The sequence below is a fragment of the Haliotis cracherodii genome, unplaced genomic scaffold (genome assembly GCF_022045235.1).
Source record: "Haliotis cracherodii isolate W230 unplaced genomic scaffold, xgHalCrac1.p SCAF_14, whole genome shotgun sequence".
Lineage (NCBI taxonomy): Eukaryota > Metazoa > Mollusca > Gastropoda > Lepetellida > Haliotidae > Haliotis > Haliotis cracherodii.
In genome coordinates this window covers 37,633,909-37,653,897 of record NW_027266269.1, presented here as the reverse complement: position 1 = coordinate 37,653,897, position 19,989 = coordinate 37,633,909, and the positions used below count along the sequence as shown (strand labels likewise).

The 19,989-nt window shown below is 41.1% G+C and overlaps 1 protein-coding gene across 9 annotated transcripts in view; it reads right to left on the bottom strand.

Annotated features, from left to right (window-relative positions):
• LOC139461227 (proline-serine-threonine phosphatase-interacting protein 1-like) overlaps positions 1-16,772 on the bottom strand; it is a 66,080-nt gene extending 49,308 nt beyond the window's left edge. For all 9 annotated transcript variants that reach the window (XM_071242851.1, XM_071242852.1, XM_071242859.1 and 6 more), the window contains exon 1: positions 16,698-16,772. In XM_071242851.1, coding sequence (XP_071098952.1) covers positions 16,698-16,733 — 36 coding nt within the window. In that variant the 5' untranslated portion in view covers positions 16,734-16,772. The remainder of the gene's footprint in view (positions 1-16,697) is intronic.
• Positions 16,773-19,989: the final 3,217 nt, after the last annotated feature.

Here is a 19,989-nt window from a genome sequence, read left to right as displayed (position 1 = left end):
GTTTTATCTCCTGTGTGCTATTTGTTATCCTTACTGTACATCTGGCGTTACTACCTGTGTGCTTCATCACCTGTGTGCTATATGTTATCCTTACTATACATCTGGCGTTACTACCCGTGTGCTATTTGTTATTCTTACTATACATCTGGTGTTACTACCCGTGTGCTATTTGTTATCCTTACTGTACATCTGGCGTTACTACCCGTGTGCTTCATCTCCTGTGTGCTATTTGTTATCCTTACTGTACATCTGGCGTTACTACCCGTGTGCTATTTGTTATCCTTACTATACATCTGGCGTTACTACCCGTGTGCTTCATCTCCTGTGTGCTATTTGTTATCCTTACTATACATCTGGCTTCACTACCCGTGTGCTTCATCTCCTGTGTGCTATTTGTTATCCTTACTATACATCTGGCGTTACTACCCGTGTGCTTCATCACCTGTGTGCTATTTGTTATCCTTACTATACATCTGGCGTTACTACCCGTGTGCTTCGTCACCTGTGTGCTATTTGTTATCCTTACTGTACATCTGGCGTTACTACCCGTGTGCTTCATCACCTGTGTGCTATTTGTTATCCTTACTATACATCTGGCGTTACTACCCGTGTGCTATTTGTTATCCTTACTATACATCTGGCGTTACTACCCGTGTGCTTCATCTCCTGTGTGCTATTTGTTATCCTTACTATACATCTGGCGTTACTACCCGTGTGCTATTTGTTATCCTTACTATACATCTGGCGTTACTACCCGTGTGCTTCATCTCCTGTGTGCTATTTGTTATCCTTACTATACATCTGGCTTCACTACCCGTGTGCTTCATCTCCTGTGTGCTATTTGTTATCCTTACTATACATCTGGCGTTACTACCCGTGTGCTTCATCTCCTGTGTGCTATTTGTTATCCTTACTGTACATCTGGCGTTACTACCTGTGTGCTTCATCTCCTGTGTGCTATTTGTTATCCTTACTAAACATCTGGCGTTACTACCCGTGTGCTTCATCTCCTGTGTGCTATTTGTTATCCTTACTATACATCTGGCGTTACTACACGTGTGCTATTTGTTATTCTTACTATACATCTGGCATTACTACCCGTGTGCTATTTGTTATCCTTAGTATACATCTGGCGTTACTACCCGTGTGCTTCATCACCTGTGTGCTATTTGTTATCCTTACTATACATCTGGCGTTACTACCCGTGTGCTATTTGTTATCCTTACTATACATCTGGCGTTACTACCCGTGTGCTTCATCTCCTGTGTGCTATTTGTTATCCTTACTGTACATCTGGCGTTACTACCTGTGTGCTTCATCTCCTGTGTGCTATTTGTTATCCTTACTATACATCTGGCGTTACTACCCGTGTGCTTCATCACCTGTGTGCTATTTGTTATCCTTACTATACATCTGGCGTTACTACCCGTGTGCTTCGTCACCTGTGTGCTATTTGTTATCCTTACTGTACATCTGGCGTTACTACCCGTGTGCTTCATCACCTGTGTGCTATTTGTTATCCTTACTATACATCTGGCGTTACTACCCGTGTGCTATTTGTTATCCTTACTATACATCTGGCGTTACTACCCGTGTGCTTCATCTCCTGTGTGCTATTTGTTATCCTTACTATACATCTGGCGTTACTACCCGTGTGCTTCATCTCCTGTGTGCTATTTGTTATCCTTACTATACATCTGGCTTCACTACCCGTGTGCTTCATCTCCTGTGTGCTATTTGTTATCCTTACTATACATCTGGCGTTACTACCCGTGTGCTTCATCTCCTGTGTGCTATTTGTTATCCTTACTGTACATCTGGCGTTACTACCTGTGTGCTTCATCTCCTGTGTGCTATTTGTTATCCTTACTAAACATCTGGCGTTACTACCCGTGTGCTTCATCTCCTGTGTGCTATTTGTTATCCTTACTATACATCTGGCGTTACTACCCGTGTGCTATTTGTTATTCTTACTATACATCTGGCATTACTACCCGTGTGCTATTTGTTATCCTTAGTATACATCTGGCGTTACTACCCGTGTGCTTCATCACCTGTGTGCTATTTGTTATCCTTACTATACATCTGGCGTTACTACCCGTGTGCTATTTGTTATCCTTACTATACATCTGGCGTTACTACCCGTGTGCTTCATCTCCTGTGTGCTATTTGTTATCCTTACTGTACATCTGGCGTTACTACCTGTGTGCTTCATCTCCTGTGTGCTATTTGTTATCCTTACTATACATCTGGCGTTACTACCCGTGTGCTTCATCACCTGTGTGCTATTTGTTATCCTTACTATACATCTGGCGTTACTACCCGTGTGCTTCATCTCCTGTGTGCTATTTGTTATCCTTACTGTACATCTGGCGTTACTACCTGTGTGCTTCATCTCCCATGTGCTATTTGTTATCCTTACTATACATCTGGCGTTACTACCCGTGTGCTTCGTCACCTGTGTGCTATTTGTTATCCTTACTATACATCTGGCGTTACTACCCGTGTGCTATTTGTTATTCTTACTATACATCTGGCGTTACTACACGTGTGCTATTTGTTATCCTTAGTATACATCTGGCGTTACTACCCGTGTGCTATTTGTTATCCTTACTATACATCTGGCGTTACTACCCGTGTGCTTCATCACCTGTGTGCTATTTGTTATCCTTACTGTACATCTGGCGTTACTACCTGTGTGCTTCATCACCTGTGTGCTATTTGTTATTCTTACTATACATCTGGCGTTACTACACGTGTGCTATTTGTTATCCTTAGTATACATCTGGCGTTACTACCCGTGTGCTATTTGTTATCCTTACTATACATCTGGCGTTACTACCCGTGTGCTTCATCACCTGTGTGCTATTTGTTATCCTTACTATACATCTGGCTTCACTACCCGTGTGCTTCATCTCCTGTGTGCTATTTGTTATTCTTACCATACATCTGGCTTCACTACCCGTGTGCTATGTCATTTATCACCTGTTGTCCATGTTAATCTGCAGCTTATCACATGCCATGCAGATCTACCTCCCACCGCTAGGTTGTTGTCACCCCAGCGTGGGTACCGCCTCCGTGGTCTAGTGGTAGAGCGTCCGCCCGGAGAGCGGAAGGTCCGGGGTTCGATCCCCGGCTACGTCATACCAAAAGACGTTAAAAGATGGCACTTGTTGTTACCCTGTCTGGCGCTCGGCATTAAGGGGCTAAAACAAGGACTAGTCAGCTCGGAGTCAGTATACTGTGTCTGAGTGGGGTATTCATGTTAAACTGCGGCATGGTATCTCAGTGAGCTAGCACTATAAATGGGCATCAGTCCAGACTAGTACAAGCAGCCACACAAACACACACACGTACTTGCACGTCGCTATATAAGTGCAATAATCTTGGACGCGACGTTAAACCCCATTTCACCTCACCTCACCTCACCTCACTCCAGCGTGAATCTACAGAAGTTGTTATCCATAAAGTTGTATGTTTTCTTCCTTTCTCACCAACGTCATTAATACCAACCAAACAGTTGACACATATAATTAAAACAAATCTGGGCTCGACGTATGAGTTCGACACTATTGGGGTATTGACACACACAAGGTCAGACAACTATTCAGTAAAATAGGAACACTAATTATTATTTCCAGAAAAATCCCAGCACCCCCTCGCAGAATATTGAATGATCGGCCCTAAATCCATAAACCCATAAATAAAAGCAGAGATTACTGCTGTCAAAAAATGTGAAGGGGAGAATCTTGTCTAAACAGCAGTAGTGATTACCATATCTCCAACCCCTATAAATAACCAAGATCACATCCTGACTGCTATACAGAAGGGCTTAGTGTTTATGAACGACCTTGCGCTGTGTTAAGGTGTCTGGAGTAGCTGGTTCTACTCAACAGAAGGGCTTGGTGTTTGAGAACGACCTTGCACTGTGTTAAGGTGTCTTGAGTAGCCGGTTCTACTCAACAGAAGGACTTGGTGTTTGAGAACGACCTTGCACTGTCTTAAGGTGTCTTGAGTAGCCGGTTCTACTCAACAGAAGGGCTTGGTGTTTGAGAACAACCTTGCACTGTGTTAAGGTGTCTGGAGTAGCCGGTTCTACTCAACAGAAGGGCTTGGTGTTTGAGAACGACCTTGCACTGTGTTAAGGTGTCTTGAGTAGCCGGTTCTACTCAACAGAAGGACTTGGTGTTTGAGAACGACCTTGCACTGTCTTAAGGTGTCTTGAGTAGCTGGTTCTATTCAACAGAAGGACTTGGTGTTTGAGAACGACCTTGCACTGTCTTAAGGTGTCTTGAGTAGCCGGTTCTACTCAACAGAAGGGCTTGGTGTTTGAGAACAACCTTGCACTGTGTTAAGGTGTCTGGAGTGGCCGGTTCTATTCAACAGAAGGGCTTGGTGTTTGAGAACGACCTTGCACTGTGTTAAGGTGTCTGGAGTAGCCGGTTCTACTCAACAGAAGGGCTTGGTGTTTGAGAACGACCTTGCATTGTGTTAAGGTGTCTGGAGTAGATGGTTCTACTCAAGAGGAGGGCTTGGTGTTTGAGAACGACCTTGCATTGTGTTAAGGTGTCTGGAGTAGATGGTTCTACTCAAGAGGAGGGCTTGGTGTTTGAGAACGACCTTGCACTGTGTTAAGGTGTCTGCTTATCCGGGTTCGAACTTGACCCACAAATTAATTAATTGTAAGGGTCCTTGCAGGCAATATGAGGGTCCTGTAAAGTAGTGTACGTTTAGATCATTACTTTAGAGCCTGGAATGAATCAATGATCATGTGGACAGTGGACATGATTGAAGGATGAAATGACAGACACCCGTAACTGCTCTTGATCAAATCTACTTTGAATTATTTAAAAAGTCTAACTATGAGTAAGACTGTGATCCAAGATGTTCCACTATTGCTGTACTGTGTGTAATTACATTCAAAGAAAACTTGCTTAGTTCAAATATATGTACTTTCTTGTGGGCAACATGGGTCTTCATTTTACTCATTTCAAGACAAAGAAACCAAAATTAGACAGAAATGAAACCACAATTGTACAAACGGAAAATGGTCATGTTGCTGTCTTCCCAGGTAGTTTGGAGTTTTCTGGCTATCATTTAGCGAGGACGAGGGGAGGCATCTTTAAAAGTTCAGTTTCCACCCTCGCTGAAAAAGGCTTGAATTCCTGGGCTCGATCGTAGTGCCACCAGTGGCTACTACAAGTTATGCTCTCCTATGCTCTCTAATTGACCAATCAGATTCCACCTTTAATATCACTTGCATTTGCATCATACAAAATGACGACATTCAGTCACGATGATCATGATATATATATAGTGTAATAAAACGGGTCTTACTTCGCGACGAGCATCAAATCATGTGAGCCCTTGATTAAAAGCATGTAAACATTTGGAAAATATCTGTAGACGTCCTGTTGACAGTATACATCCTTTGCACATCCGACAGCTGACTAAATTGCACTAAATCTGCACATTGAAATCCAAGTTGTTTACAGACCAGATGTCGATTTCATCAGGCGATGTTGATTGGACTATGCATAGACTCGTTAGTCCCGCCAATATGTAACTCCATAATACCAGCCTAGTTCGGCACGGGTGGAAACTGGACTTTTATAGTCAGTTCACTCTCTTGCCTTGGGAAGATGTAGAGGATGTGGTGTATGGCTGGCAGTCAGTACTCGGGAACCGTAGCAGTGTTAGGTTACAAAACTTTAAACAGGAAGTGATTCTATTGCACCATACTATTTCCTAGTATCTGAAGTCATGATGGTGCAAGTGACAATTTAACGCAATAAATAGCCTATATCAAAACAGGCAATGAATCTATCCTTACAGAGAGGGACAGGATGGCAGGAGGGGGGGATTTAGAGTTTACATTTGACTAGCCCTGTTGGCAAGCTGATGCCCTCAAAGTCTAATTTTCTCATTCATATGAACACAATTTTTTTTGATAATATTCATAAAGCAATTCCAAATGTTTTACCCATTTCATAAATATAAGACCCTTTGTTACTGTATTTGTTTGTCATTTAATGTCGCGCTCTATAATATTCCAGCTATATGACTTCTACCTGTAAATAATCAAATCTAGTCCAGACAATCCAGTGATTGATATCATGAGCTTCTATTGATGCAATTGGGATACGATGACATGCATCAACCAAGTCAGCAAGCCTGACCACTTCATACCGCTAGTCGCCTCATGGGACAAGCACAGACAATCCAGTGATTTATAACATAACAACAGTCTATGCGGTGTACTGTGACACAATATGAACCAAATCAGCGAGCCCGACCACTCAGTTCATTAAGTCGCCTCTTATGTCAACTCTGTGTCCAATGATTCATAAGGAAACAGGCAATGAAAGAAGGTTAATAATAACATCAAATTGTGACAATATTTCCTTATTTTAAAGCAATACACTTCTCCCGACCAACTCAGAGGCTGATATTTAACAAGTCTGCAGCAACCTTAACATTTCCCAGATCACGCTAAAACAGTAAAACTAACCTCATGGTCTTGTAGAGGTAACCATGGTAACTGTGAGGACCATTGAAGAGGTAGACTTTCAATGGATTAGTGTTGCAAAGTTAAAAAAACTCCATTTTTTTTCATTTTGCCTGCCAAGGGTACTTAGTTTAGTAGCCTGGATACATCCCTGATAGCGCTAGGATGGGTAACTCGGGTACTCGCGTCAGGGGGGTACTGAGTAGGATCCAGGTACCCACAGGACTACCCGGACCTGTGGTTAGTCACTTGCCATATTGTTTAAATACAATAACAATAAAAGTTGCTTATGTTTGCTTTTCTTTTTGACGATGCCTGCATTGTTTCTTTAAATGTTAAATGTTAAATGTTAAATTTTAAATGTTTGAGTACAGACAAAACAACAGTCAACACAGTTGTTTGCATGATCTGATCGTTTTATACGTGTATATCTAAACAGTATTTGCCAGGGCTCCGGTAAAACAATTCCCATTCGGACATTTATCACTTCGGTGAAACCCACAAGCACTGGTATGGTACTGACAAACCTAGAAACATAATTGGGGCAATTTCTGGATTCGAACCCACAATCATCTTCATCGTAGGTTTCTGGAGTGCCCAAGGGACGCAACTCTGCACAAGGATGTTGGAAGAAGCCCCGAAGTGATGCAGTTGAGTCCTAAGGCATGGTTTGACAATCACACTTGTGGTTTGATTGCAAAGGCACTAAAACTGTTCCTCCAAAGCAGTCAGCCGTGTTTAATCAGGGTCTACAGCACCCACAACAGTTATATATCAATGGTGGAGTTTCCTCGTCCAACAATTGCTGTATAAACAGCACGATGTTCTATAATGATACAGATAAGTGACTGCTTGTCTTCCTTGTGTTCTGTGCACGATGGCTGCTGGAACACACCAGGGAAAACATCTTTGTTTAACCAGCGCTGAGGTCACCAAGTTCGTCATCGTCAGTAAACGTGCTTATAGGATCAAGCGGATTCTCTCCCAAACACTTCAGATGGCTTGTGACACATCAGAGGTAGAATTTATAGGAATATGTATGCTAGGACGCCATATGTACTTCTTTTCAAACATCATTTAACATGTATTCTCAATCAACTCGAAAAAGTGTCAAATTTTTTCTCAATCAACTCGAAAAAGTGTCAAATTTTTTCTCAATTAACTCTTCAAGTGTCAATTTTTTTCTCAATCAACTCTTCAGTGTCAAATCTTTTCTCAATCTACTCTTCAAAGTGTCAAATCTTTTCTCAATCTACTCTTCAAAGTGTCAAATCTTTTCTCTATCTACGTTTAAAAGCGTCAAAAAAATTAAAAAATTAAAAGTGTAATTTTCTTCTCTCGAGGGTAGAACCAGAATATATTTTCCACCCATAACCTGTTACAATGTATATATATCTGAAATTACTCAGCTTGTACAGAAAAAAATATTTTCATTGTATATATAACCCAAGGACAAATAATTATTATTATGTTTTCTCAATATTTTCAAGGAGGGATGGTTACTGTTTTTCAAAACTCATCATGCATCATGTAAGTCACATGCATTGACATGTTGTTGTTGTTGTTTGTTGTTTAACGCCTCACTCAGCAATATTCCAGCTATAGTTGGCGGTCTGTAAATAATCGAGGCTGGACAAGACAATCCAGTGATTGACATCATGAGCATTGATCCACGCAGTTAGGATACGATGACATGTATCAACCAAGTCAGCGAGCCTGACCACCCGGTCCTGTTAGTCCCCTCTTACGACAAACATAGTAGCCTTTTATGGCAAGCCTTGTTGGCTGAGGACCTATTCTACCCGGAATCTTCACGTGTTGCATTGTTAGGTAATGTACAGAAGCCTTGAATACCATATTTCCTCGATTAAACACCCAGACTCAATTTAATGCTGGGACTCAATTAAATGCCCGGATTCGATTAAATGCCATTAGTTCTTATGCACAGAATTCTCCCTATTATTATCTTGTCGATAAATGCCAGGGTTAAAGAGTGTCTGAAAGAAATATACACCTGGTCATTTAATCAAGGGGGCGGTCGGGTCGCCTTGTGATCGAGGCTGAAGACCCCGGTTCGATTACCCACATGGACACATTGTGTCAAGCCTATTTCTGTTGTCCCCTGCCGTCATATTGCGGGAATATTGCTAATAGCAGTGTTAAACCAAACTCACTCACTCACTCACTCACTCACTCACTCACTAATCCATTTTAAACAAATACTTTCAAAGTCTCATAAAAATATACACTTTCTTCCTCCAGTTTAGTTATAAACTGGCTGAAAATCCTAGATAAATATACACTTGGTCGTTTTAATCAAGGCTAGATGGTAATCCATTTGTTTTTAAAGACTAAGATTAAATGTTTCTTTCCTCATGTTCAGTAATAAACTGGATGAAAATCAATGAAAATCATTCATGGAGATAATATAATCATGATAACTGACCATCATGTTTATTGTGTCCGTGGCCGTATCACTGAGATAACACGAGGAAGTCACTGCTATCTCCAATTAGAGTACTTGTGTCACTTGTGTCACACTCATCTGGGAGGAAGTGTTTCACTCAAGCTGTATAGCATGTATTTCAGGGAAATATGAGCATGAAAAGTGGCCGTGTCCATTTGACAAACAATAAACTTAAATATCAAACTGTAAGGTTGCATTAAAACATGCTTTTTTACATTAAATAGCGGTAATCATGTGAGTGTGTTTGGGGATAGTAAATATCCTGTTTTAGGAATAAACATTGTATTTAGCAAGTCTTGGGGAGCTAAATACATAGTGTTTTTTCTGAATTGAAACTTCGTCAAAATATTTTTTCAAAGCATAGTCTGAAAAGGCAGTCACCATTTTGAAACTTGTGCCCTGAAGTTCAAGAAAGCTGCTTTCTGATTTGCTAAGATTGACTTCCTTTCACTCATTTCATTGGTCAGTCAAACTTCGCGAAAAGTTGTTCTGATGTGAACTGTATTACGAGCTTCTCTGATCTTTGGTAGCGAGCACCAAGATCTGATTTTAAAGTGTTTGACTTTTGACGGCAATGAAGTGGTCAATGATGAATATTGTACTTTTATTACCCATATTGGACTCAATAACACCTTCCTGTAATTTGATTGGCTGAGTCCATGACTCGTGACCTTGCCTGGACTATTCTTATCCATTTCTTTCAGGAATGTTTCAGTCATAAGTTTACAAAACTATCACTCTTATGCAAATGAGAACCAAAGGTTTACCAAATAGAGCTTTTAAAAAAAAAAAAATGATACAAAAGAATTTTTACAGTTGTTTTCTTGGAAAACTTAACATATTTCGCTAAAATACATGTGAGATTAAAATATACATATTCCGTCTACAGTTGTAAACAAACATGGCCGAAAGTCAGCCCAATCGACAACGTCCGTGAAAATCAATGATTTGGTGAAAATTGATAAAATTACTGGAAGGGCTGTCGACATTATAAAACCATCGAACACATTCAACATATATGTAGAGAAAACAACCCTGCGAGAGAGAGAGAGAGAGAGTGAGTGAGTGAGTATGGTTTTACACCGCTTTAAGCAATACTCCAAAACTGTCACGGGGGGAACACAAGAAATGGGCTTCACACATTGTGTACCCATGTGGTGAATCGAACCCAGGCTTTTGGCGCTTTAACCACTAGGCAACCTCATTGCCACCACATCTTAGAGAAATGCAGGTACCTAGATACCGAATTCAGGTGCTACCAAAAATTGCTTCAATGGCCCCACTCCTCAAATCACCAATTTGTCATCATTTTGATTTTGTCTCAAGAGCTTCTGCATGATCTATTAAGAGAAGATGATATTGAACTAGACACTGTGACATTTGGGAGCACATCGGATATGATTTCGAAGAAGAAAATTGACGATTTTCTGTCCAAAAATGAAAACGAGATTATGGCCAAGAAAACCAATTATGATGTGACAAAGGTCACAAATTACATGCACATTGTTTTAAATGACAGCAGATCTATTGAAACTATACCCCTAGTAGAATTGAATCACGTTCTGTCAAACATTTTCATGGATGCAAAGAAACCAAGCGGGGATGACTATGAACCCTTTACTTTGAGGGGATGAATATGAACCCTCTACTTTGAGGGGATGACTATGAACCCTCTACTCTGAGGGGATGAATAGGAACCCTCTACTTTGAGGAGATGAATATGAACCCTCTACTCTGAAGGGATGAATAGGAACCCTCTACTTTGAGGGAATGAATATGAACCCTCTACTTGGGGGGGATGAATAGGAACCCTCTACTTTGAGGGGATGAATATGAACCATCTTCTCTAAGGGGATGAATAGGAGCACTCTATATTGGGGGGATTTTGGTCGAGTATCAATGGCTATTTGAGACAACTTTACTACTCCAAATCAATCCTTCTTGATGCTGAATTTGGAAAATCACTTAACATGTTTATGTCAAAATAAAAACATGTAAAATATGGAGGTTAAGGAAACTTTCCAAAAGCTGATGATGCTGTGACACAAGGTGAGTTGAAATGGGGTTTAACGTCGCCTCCAAGATTATTGCACTTATAAAGCGACGTGTGTGTGTGTGGCTGCTTGTACTAGTCCGGACTGATGCCCATTTATAGTGCTAGCTCACTGAGATACCATGCTGCAGTTTAACATGAATACCCCACTCAGACACAGTATACTGACTCCGAGCCTACCAGTCCTAGTTTTAGCCCATTAATGCTGAGCACCAGACAGGGTAACAACAAGTACCATCGTTTAACCTTCTTTTGGTATGACGCGGTCGGGGATCGAACCCCGGACCTTCCGCTCTCCGGGCGGACTCTCTACCACTAGACCACGGAGGCGATCTTGCTGTGACACAAACTGAAATAAACAAACTATGGGAACGGGTCAACTTGAACACCCAACTCCATTCTGAACACTTTGTGTGGGAATAACACCATGTTTTTGGCCTTTGTTCTGTCCGTCCTCATAGAAACATGAATTGGGGGGATGTTGCACTGAAGACCGTTAGTGATAGTCAAGACTATTTCCAGTACAATGAGAGACAGACTAAAACATGTACAGTTTGAGTGAGTGAGTGAGTGAGTTTGGTTTTACGCCGCTTTTAGCAATATTCCAGCAATATCACGGCAGGGGACACCAGAAATGGGCTTCACACATTGTACCCATGTCGGGAATCGAACCCGGGTCTTCGGCGTGACGATCGAACGCTTTAACCACTAGGCTACCCGACCGCCCCTTGTAGAGTTTGAAATCCAACTGATGTTCAACAACTGTAATTATAGTTGTTATTAATCTGAGTATTTTTTTCTGTGCGCAAGGATTTTCTGAAATAGGTTATCCGGTCGACATTCCATTCACCAAGCATTTGTATTACTACGCATATCTCTTCTTACATAGAGAACATAAAAACTGAGGGGGGGTGGGGGGGGTGGGGGGGGTGGGGGGAAGGGAGTTATTGAAACTTTAAAAGGGATTGGGTATATATAGGATACAGGACGAGTTTCATATTTATTTCCTGAGTAGAATATGTTTATATTTATTCCAGTCAGGACATAAAGTTGATATGAAAGGGACTGACTGAAGTATGTTTGCCACATTAAACTTGAAAACATACGTCTAACTGGTCTCAGAAAACAAATATAGATAAACTTTACAATCATTAAGAATCTTACAGAAATAATTTTATCTGTGCTTGTGTCATTTTTAACCAGTTAACATTTTATTCCACAACCTCAGCAAATGTTTAACAATATTTTTTTGCTTTGTTTGTTTTTAATGCCGCACTCAGCAATATACCAGCTATATGACGACGGCCTGTAAATAATCGAGTCTGGACAAGACAATACAGTGATTGACATCAAGAGCATCGATCTAGACAGTTGGGATATGATGACATGCATCAAACAAGTCAGCGAGCCTGACCCCCCGATCCCGTTAGTCACCTCTAACAACAAGCAACAATAATATGCAGCTTATCTGTAGTTGTGATATCATTTCACCCCAATGTATACGGGTTCAATATTTTTTCATTAATGTTGATAAAAGTTTATATAGCAGTGGGAGAGTGGGTAAGAGCTGCCCCCACGCACCATGCATTATAGGGTGGTCAGGCTCTGTGACTTGGTTGATTGGCCTGATCCAGATTTGATTATTTATTTACATAAAGCTTGAATATTGCTTAGCGCAGTGTTAAACAAAAAACAAACAAACTACGTTGTTATCTAATACCTCTTGAACAAGGAAACCACTGTGAATATGACACTTTCTTCATGCTAGAGTACAGAAATAAATCTCATTCAACGGTATATGTAACAGTAAATTAAAGAGCTGCAAATCACCTGACCCATACAGTACTTTCAGTTAAATACAATGTCATAAAAGGATTATCAAAACAAAGCCATGGTTGAATAATTGAGTGAGTGAACGAGTTGGGTTTAACAGCACTTTGAACAGTCACAGCACAATAGCGATTAAAATGCAAAACATTTTGGCACACATCTTAAACAACAGAAACCTTATCCGTTGAATTCTCAACCAAAGACCGCCTACCTTCTCTGATGGTTGAGTGAGTGATATATTGTATATAATCATATCTATATGTATGATACAGAGTTTTCGTTACCGTAAATATTTTTTGCTACTGTTGTGCATATTTTTTTAAGATTTTGCAAACACTAAACTACTTTTTTAGTCACAAATACAAGGGGTGGTGAACTGTCCCTGTGTGTTTGATAGGGAGAATTTATGTTTCAAGGTTTTACATTTGTAATGAAACATTTCATTTTCCGGGAGAAAACTACACACAGAGTGTATAATTAATAGGATATTCCAAGTGTTTTGTGAAATATCATGTTTCTCTCAAATTGTGATTGTGATTGGCTACTCTACTCATGAAAATATCTCTCTCCCCCCTTATTGAGACATGGGCGCTTACTGGGTCGAATACGGTATAGAAGGGGCATGTCTATTAATATCTATTATTATCATTAGTATATGTCCGCAGATAAGCCGAATTTTGAGGACCAGAAAAAAAGATTCTGTAGAAAGGGGTCGGCTTGTCCACAGGATACGCTTTCACGATAGTATTTATCAGATCGTGATCTGTCAGAAACATCGCCTGAATTTCGGTCCGATAGATTACAACTTCCCGAAAAATTATCAATAAAGTTATTATTATACACCAGTGTTGTCATTATTAAAAAAATGTTATGCATGTTACTACATCCAATAGCCACTGATGGCGCTACGATCTAGCCCAGAAATTCCAGCCTAGTTCGGTAAGGTTGGAAACTGGATATACATAGTCAGTTAACGCCCTTGCCTCCGGAAGATGAGCCGTTCAGTCAGGAATACAACAAGTACCATCAGGCCTCAAAGCTGCTACTAAAACGGTTGCTAACGCAACCTAAATTTCAGTTTGTCTACTTTCTAAAATACAGAGGTAGCCAAATGACTACCTTGAAAAATATCTTGTGGCGACTAAATTCTATTGCTACACATATGTAGACACAAAAATAAATAACAGCTGATCTTCGAAAACATGTCTGCTAATAGTTGTACTTGCGAATAATTCCTCCTAAAGCTGACAATGAACCGAAGTACATAAATATTAATGTAATTAGTATTTCGTTTCAGTTGGCAATGCTCATTGAATAAGCAAGGATATACCTGCAAAATCTAGTAAAATAAACTGAATCATTGTTTGAGTCACAAATAACAAAAATCAAGTACAGTTTCCACTAACATACAATTGCAAGACTAGTGCTATGACTTGTACATACGGTTGTTATTCGATGAAAGATAATTTCAAATGTTTGAAATATTGGCTTGACTTCTTGATATTACAACTGGCTACCTGGAAAAAAATACTTGCAGCCATATGGCTACTTGGTGCAAAGATAAACTTTTAGGCCTGGGACCATCCTTTTACTTCTTTTGGCGGTCGTACCACAAACTCTCTGAATCCCCGACACCTCTTTCTACCAGGCCACTGAAGCAGTTTTGTTTAAATAGACAAAAATACACAGATAATAAGTAAAACTTGTCATGGTAAAATGGTAACACAAGACATTCCATCTCTGTTCCAATCTCAGCATTACTTCCTACTATGGAATACAACATATTAGCATCAGTGGATCTGTCAAGAGAGTCAACATGTTCGGACATTTAAATAGTGAAGTCTTCAATCAGTTTACAAACTTACTATATACTTACTGACACATATATTTACATTCACTACTACGAATGAAGTAACTCAGTAACCATGGCAACTGACATACTCATAGATTGATATCCCAAGTGACTTGTGAGGTGACTCATCTGTCAGAAAGCCAATAGGTTGACCTATCAGATATTACCTAGATATGAACTTCGCGTCTCACTATCTATCATGACTATCAGTCAGACATTCCGGGAGAAAGGCTGCCTGTGATATTTGTGTCATAACAAAAAGGCTGATAAAAATGTAGAGCACTCAATTTTTTTCATGAATATCAGATTCATATGTTTATACTCTGATCGCCTTAAAGTTTTCCGATGTAAATCTGACTGTCCAATCAGCACAAGTACTATTTACCTAATAACTTGTAACAAATATGAGTGAGTATGGTTTTAAACTGCTTTTGAAATATTCAGCAATATTATGGCAGGGAACACTAGGAATGGGTTTCACATATTGTATCTGTGTGGGGAATCGAACTCGGACCTTCGGCGTGACAATCTAGCATGTAAACCACCAGGAACCCAACCACACCCTCACCAAACATGATATATAAACCGTAGGAGGAAAGGACAATCTATTTAAGCTGTTTATTATGGTAAGATATATTTGTTGACTTTTGCTAGACACAGATAATTAACAGTCACTGCTCCAAGACAGACATACCAGAGAGGGTCGATTGAAGACCTGAGCATATCTTTTCAGCCCAACAGAATCGTGTTTACAGACGCCTACAATGTCTGGGAAAGCAGGAGCTCAGACTGTTGTTTTCAAGTATTTTCTGGAACAATTTTTCTTAAAAAAGACCAAACCAGGGCATTATTTAGCTCTTCCTAGAGACAATCGAGAATAAATTAACAAGGAATTCAACACAGATCTAGAAAGATTTGGCAAGTCTAGATTGCCTCAGCCCAAAAGTATTCTGATTTTAGCTTGGGTAGATGTCTGTATACAGGAACGTACCTGTTATACGAACCTGGTATCTGAAAAACCTGTGCCGAAAACAACCAGTATAGCTGATATTAAGAACAGTTCAACTTTTTTAATTTATTTTATATTTAGTAGTAACAGATTAAACAAGGTAACAAAATGTGATTGTTTGTGATTCCCCCCCCCCCCCCCCCCCCCCCCCCACCACCAACAGGACCTGTGAAGATCTGGGGTAGAGTAGGTCTTCAGCAACCCATGCTTGTCGTAAGAGGCGACTAACGTGATCGAGTTGACAGGCTTACTGACTCGGTTGATGCATGACAACGCATCCTAGCTCCATGGAGTGATGCTCATGACGTCAATCACCGGATTGTCAGGTCCAAACTCGATTATTTACAAACCGCTGTCATACAGTGGGAATATTGCTGTGTGCGGCGCGGCGTTAAACAACAAACAAATAATCTCAACCCAGGATACTAAATGTTTACAAAGTTACACATAGATATGTGATGTACCAAGTGCTTGTCAGTCCATTCACTTGACATGTAATACACACAGGCAGACACTCTGTGACTGTTGTCATTCGGTCACGCGAAGTTGTGGCACAACATGGACATGCATGGCATACTCTGTAATCTGTTACTGACTGCAGTACACAAATCCTTGTACATGTCTACCAAACCAGCATGTTAATCTACGTATTGGTCTCCTAACAATAGGGACACGTGCACCTGTTTCACCTTACACTTGAAATCGACAGTACAGCACAACTACCGGGACACATGTCAGCCAACATGTAAATATGATTTAAGGGCTTCTCACTCCTTAACGCGAGGACATGTCTTCATGGCATGCAGAACGAGTCAAACGGGATGTTTATGTCATAACTGGCCGCGCAACTGGCCTTGAGATGATATACCTGAACTATCTGTAATCAAAGTCAGGTGTGAATAAACTTCGACTCAGACATAGCTGGTAGCACTCACGACAAAGTCGACGTGGTCAAATTTACTAAACATAACAACTCACCCAGAAGGCCTCGGAGTATTGCGACAACCGTGTCATCTCGTCGTCCGCCGTGTGTCACTGTCACTCAACCGCATAACCAACCCGGAAGTTAAATACACCGATCACGTGATATGTGTTTATTTTTTTTATCGCACAGTTGCGATATCGGATGGCTAGCCATGTATTGCCGCGGGCCTGTATTGTATAATCATGAATGTTGCGGCCCTCCTGACTTATAGTACAGATAATGATATCGATAACATGCATAGGGGCACCAATAGGTACTATCTATATTTAATGCTCCACTAGAACAAAATAATGGTGGTTTAACGCATGCAAATTCAGATTGGGCGCAAACAATTTATACAGAATCGGACTCGAAACTTTATCGAATATCGATAGTATCGTTGTTCAGAATGTCAGTGGGTGACTTTCATCACAGGATCATGTAACTAATAGTAATAATAATAAACAGATTCTCAAAAAAATCGTAAACGAGGCCGAAGGCGCTGCGAGTTTGTTTGTAAATTTTATTAGTTCCCAGGTCTCTTGCTTTCATAGAATGATCATCTCAAAAAACTTCTAACCTTTTATGTGCAGTGATAACGTTCTTGGAGGCGACGTGAGGTGAAATGGGGTTTAACGTCGCTTCCAAGATTATTGTACTTATACATGCGTGTGTGTGTGTGTGGCTGCTTGTACTAGTCCGGACTACCTGCCGATTTTATAGTGCTAGCCCACTGAGATACCATTCCGCAGTTTAACAGGAATACCCCACTCAGACACAGCATACGGACTCCGAGCCGACCAGTCCTTGTTTTAGCCCCTTACCCTCGAGCGCCAGACAGGGTAACAACAAGTAACGTTTTTAACCTTTTTTGGCTATGCCGCAACCGGGGATCGAACCGCGGACCTTGCACTCTCCGGGAGAACGCTCTACCACGATAGTTTTTGGAAGTCATATGTGTGGCCACAGGTCAGCCCTGGGCACCCAACATTGTATCCTGAGCTAAATACTATATAGACCCAAGTACAACCCTGGACGCCTAAACGTTGGTTTGTTAGAAGTTAACAACCCCAAAGCTTATATTATCGCGAGTGCATAAAGCAGTTAATATCACCCGGGCCCATATGAGCAGGGGCTCCCACTGATTATTTCTTAATCAACAGATTTTCACAAGGAGAATATAGCTCCAGCACAACAACGTATGCAAATATTCAGACCCGTGAAGATTCCGGGGTAGAATAGGTCTTCAGCAACCCATGCTTGCCAGAAAAAGGGGACTATGCTTGTCGTAAGAGGCGACTAACGGGATCGGGTGGTCAGGCTGGCTGACTTGGTTGATGCATGTCATCGATCCCAATAGCGTGGATCGATGCTCATGATTTCAATCACTGGACAGTCTGGTCCAGACTCGATTATTTACAGACCGCCGTCAAATAGCTGGAATAATGCTGGGTGCGGCGTTAAACAACAAAAAACAATGCATATATGCAGAAAACCGAATTTAAAGTCTAAGTATAGTTTTATATACAGATATTTACGTATGTTTAGAATTGATAATATGTTTTTCAGTTTTAACTTTTCTTTCGTGCGCACACACATACACATACTAACACACACAGGCACATACACACACAGGCACACACTCTCACCACTGTCATTTTTACATGGCCACCACACGCCCACCAACACCCATATAGTTATAAATTTTGGCGACCCCCCACTTTCACTGTGTGATTTTTTAGTTTTCGTAACACCCACGCCCACCACAACTACAAAAATGTCTGTTTCGGCTCCATCACTCGAGAATCGCTCCCACGGGCCTGGAACTGCTTAGTTTCTCACGCTTACATTGCTTTGAATTCCTCAAAATATATACGTGTTATTATTCTGTTGTAAAGCGACCAGTTAATATTCTCGTGTGTGTGTGTGTGTTTGTGTGTGTTGTGTGTGTGTGTGTGTGTGTGTGTGTGTGTGTGTGTGTGTGTGTGTGTGTGTGAGGGGTGGGGGAATCACGTGTCATATTCCGAACATTATATGTAGGACATGTATGGTGATATGACCGTGTTATAAGATGTACTTCCTTGATTTTCAAGTAGATTTTTGTTTGCTTTCTAACTGGCTCATACGTAGAAACAGTATCTACCCACACCCACCTCCACTTACACCACCAGCTACTTACAACTCTGACTCGTGAAGATCCGGGGTAGAATAGATCTTCAGCAACCCATGCTTGCCGTAAAAGGCGACTACGCTTGTCGTTGGAGGCGACTAACAGGATCGGGTGGTCAGGCTCGTTGACTTGGTTGATGCATGTCATCGTATCCACTTTGCTTGGATCGATGCTCATGATATCTATCACTGGATTGTCTGGTTCAGACTCGATTATTTACAGACAGCCGTCATATAGCTGGAATATTGCTGAGTGCGGCGTTAAATAACAAATAAACAAACAAGTGAGTGAGTATGGTATTATGTCGCTTTTAGCAATATTCCAGCGATATCACTTCGGGGAACACCAGATATGAGCTTCATGTCGGGAACCCAACCCGGGTCTTCGGCGTGACGACCGAACGCTACAACCACAAGGCTACCCGACCGCCCCCAACAAACAAACAAAAACGACTCTACATATACACAGGACAGCAGGCAACAGCTCCACCCTCATAAAAAAAACCACAGCATGCAGGGTCAAGATTAGCCCACCTCCACCCCATTAGGAAATTCTTTGCTACGGGCGTGTTCACAATATTTAGTATCTGTGTGCAGCCTAGGTCTGTCAACTTACACCCGTCATACCTGGAGGTGAGCTCAAGGGAACGGATGGCACAGCACTGAGTTGTCTCCCTTTGCCTTTGGCGGATCGAGTGATTGAGTGTGGTTTTACGCCGCATTTAGCAATATTCCAGCAACATCACGGTGGGGGACCCAGAAATTGGCTTCACACATTGTACCCATGCATGTCGGGAATCAAACCCGGGTCTTCGGCGTGACGAGCGAACGCTTTAACCACTAGGCTACCCGACCGCCCCTGGCGGATTGAGGAAAACAGTTTTCTCTTAGTCCAGAAATCGTTGCTTTCGTTGAAACAACTAACCAAAATGATTTAGTAATATGTTTTTGTTACATCATAAGAACAACCCAACCCAACCCATCTCCTGTGATATAACTGAATATCAAAAGGATGCAGGGTATTTAACAGGACACCATATAATTGAGGATGGGTGTTCAGTTACGAGAGGTAATTTATCATCTATGTTTTTATATGACTTCCTGTCGACACAGGACCCATTCCCATACTTAAACACG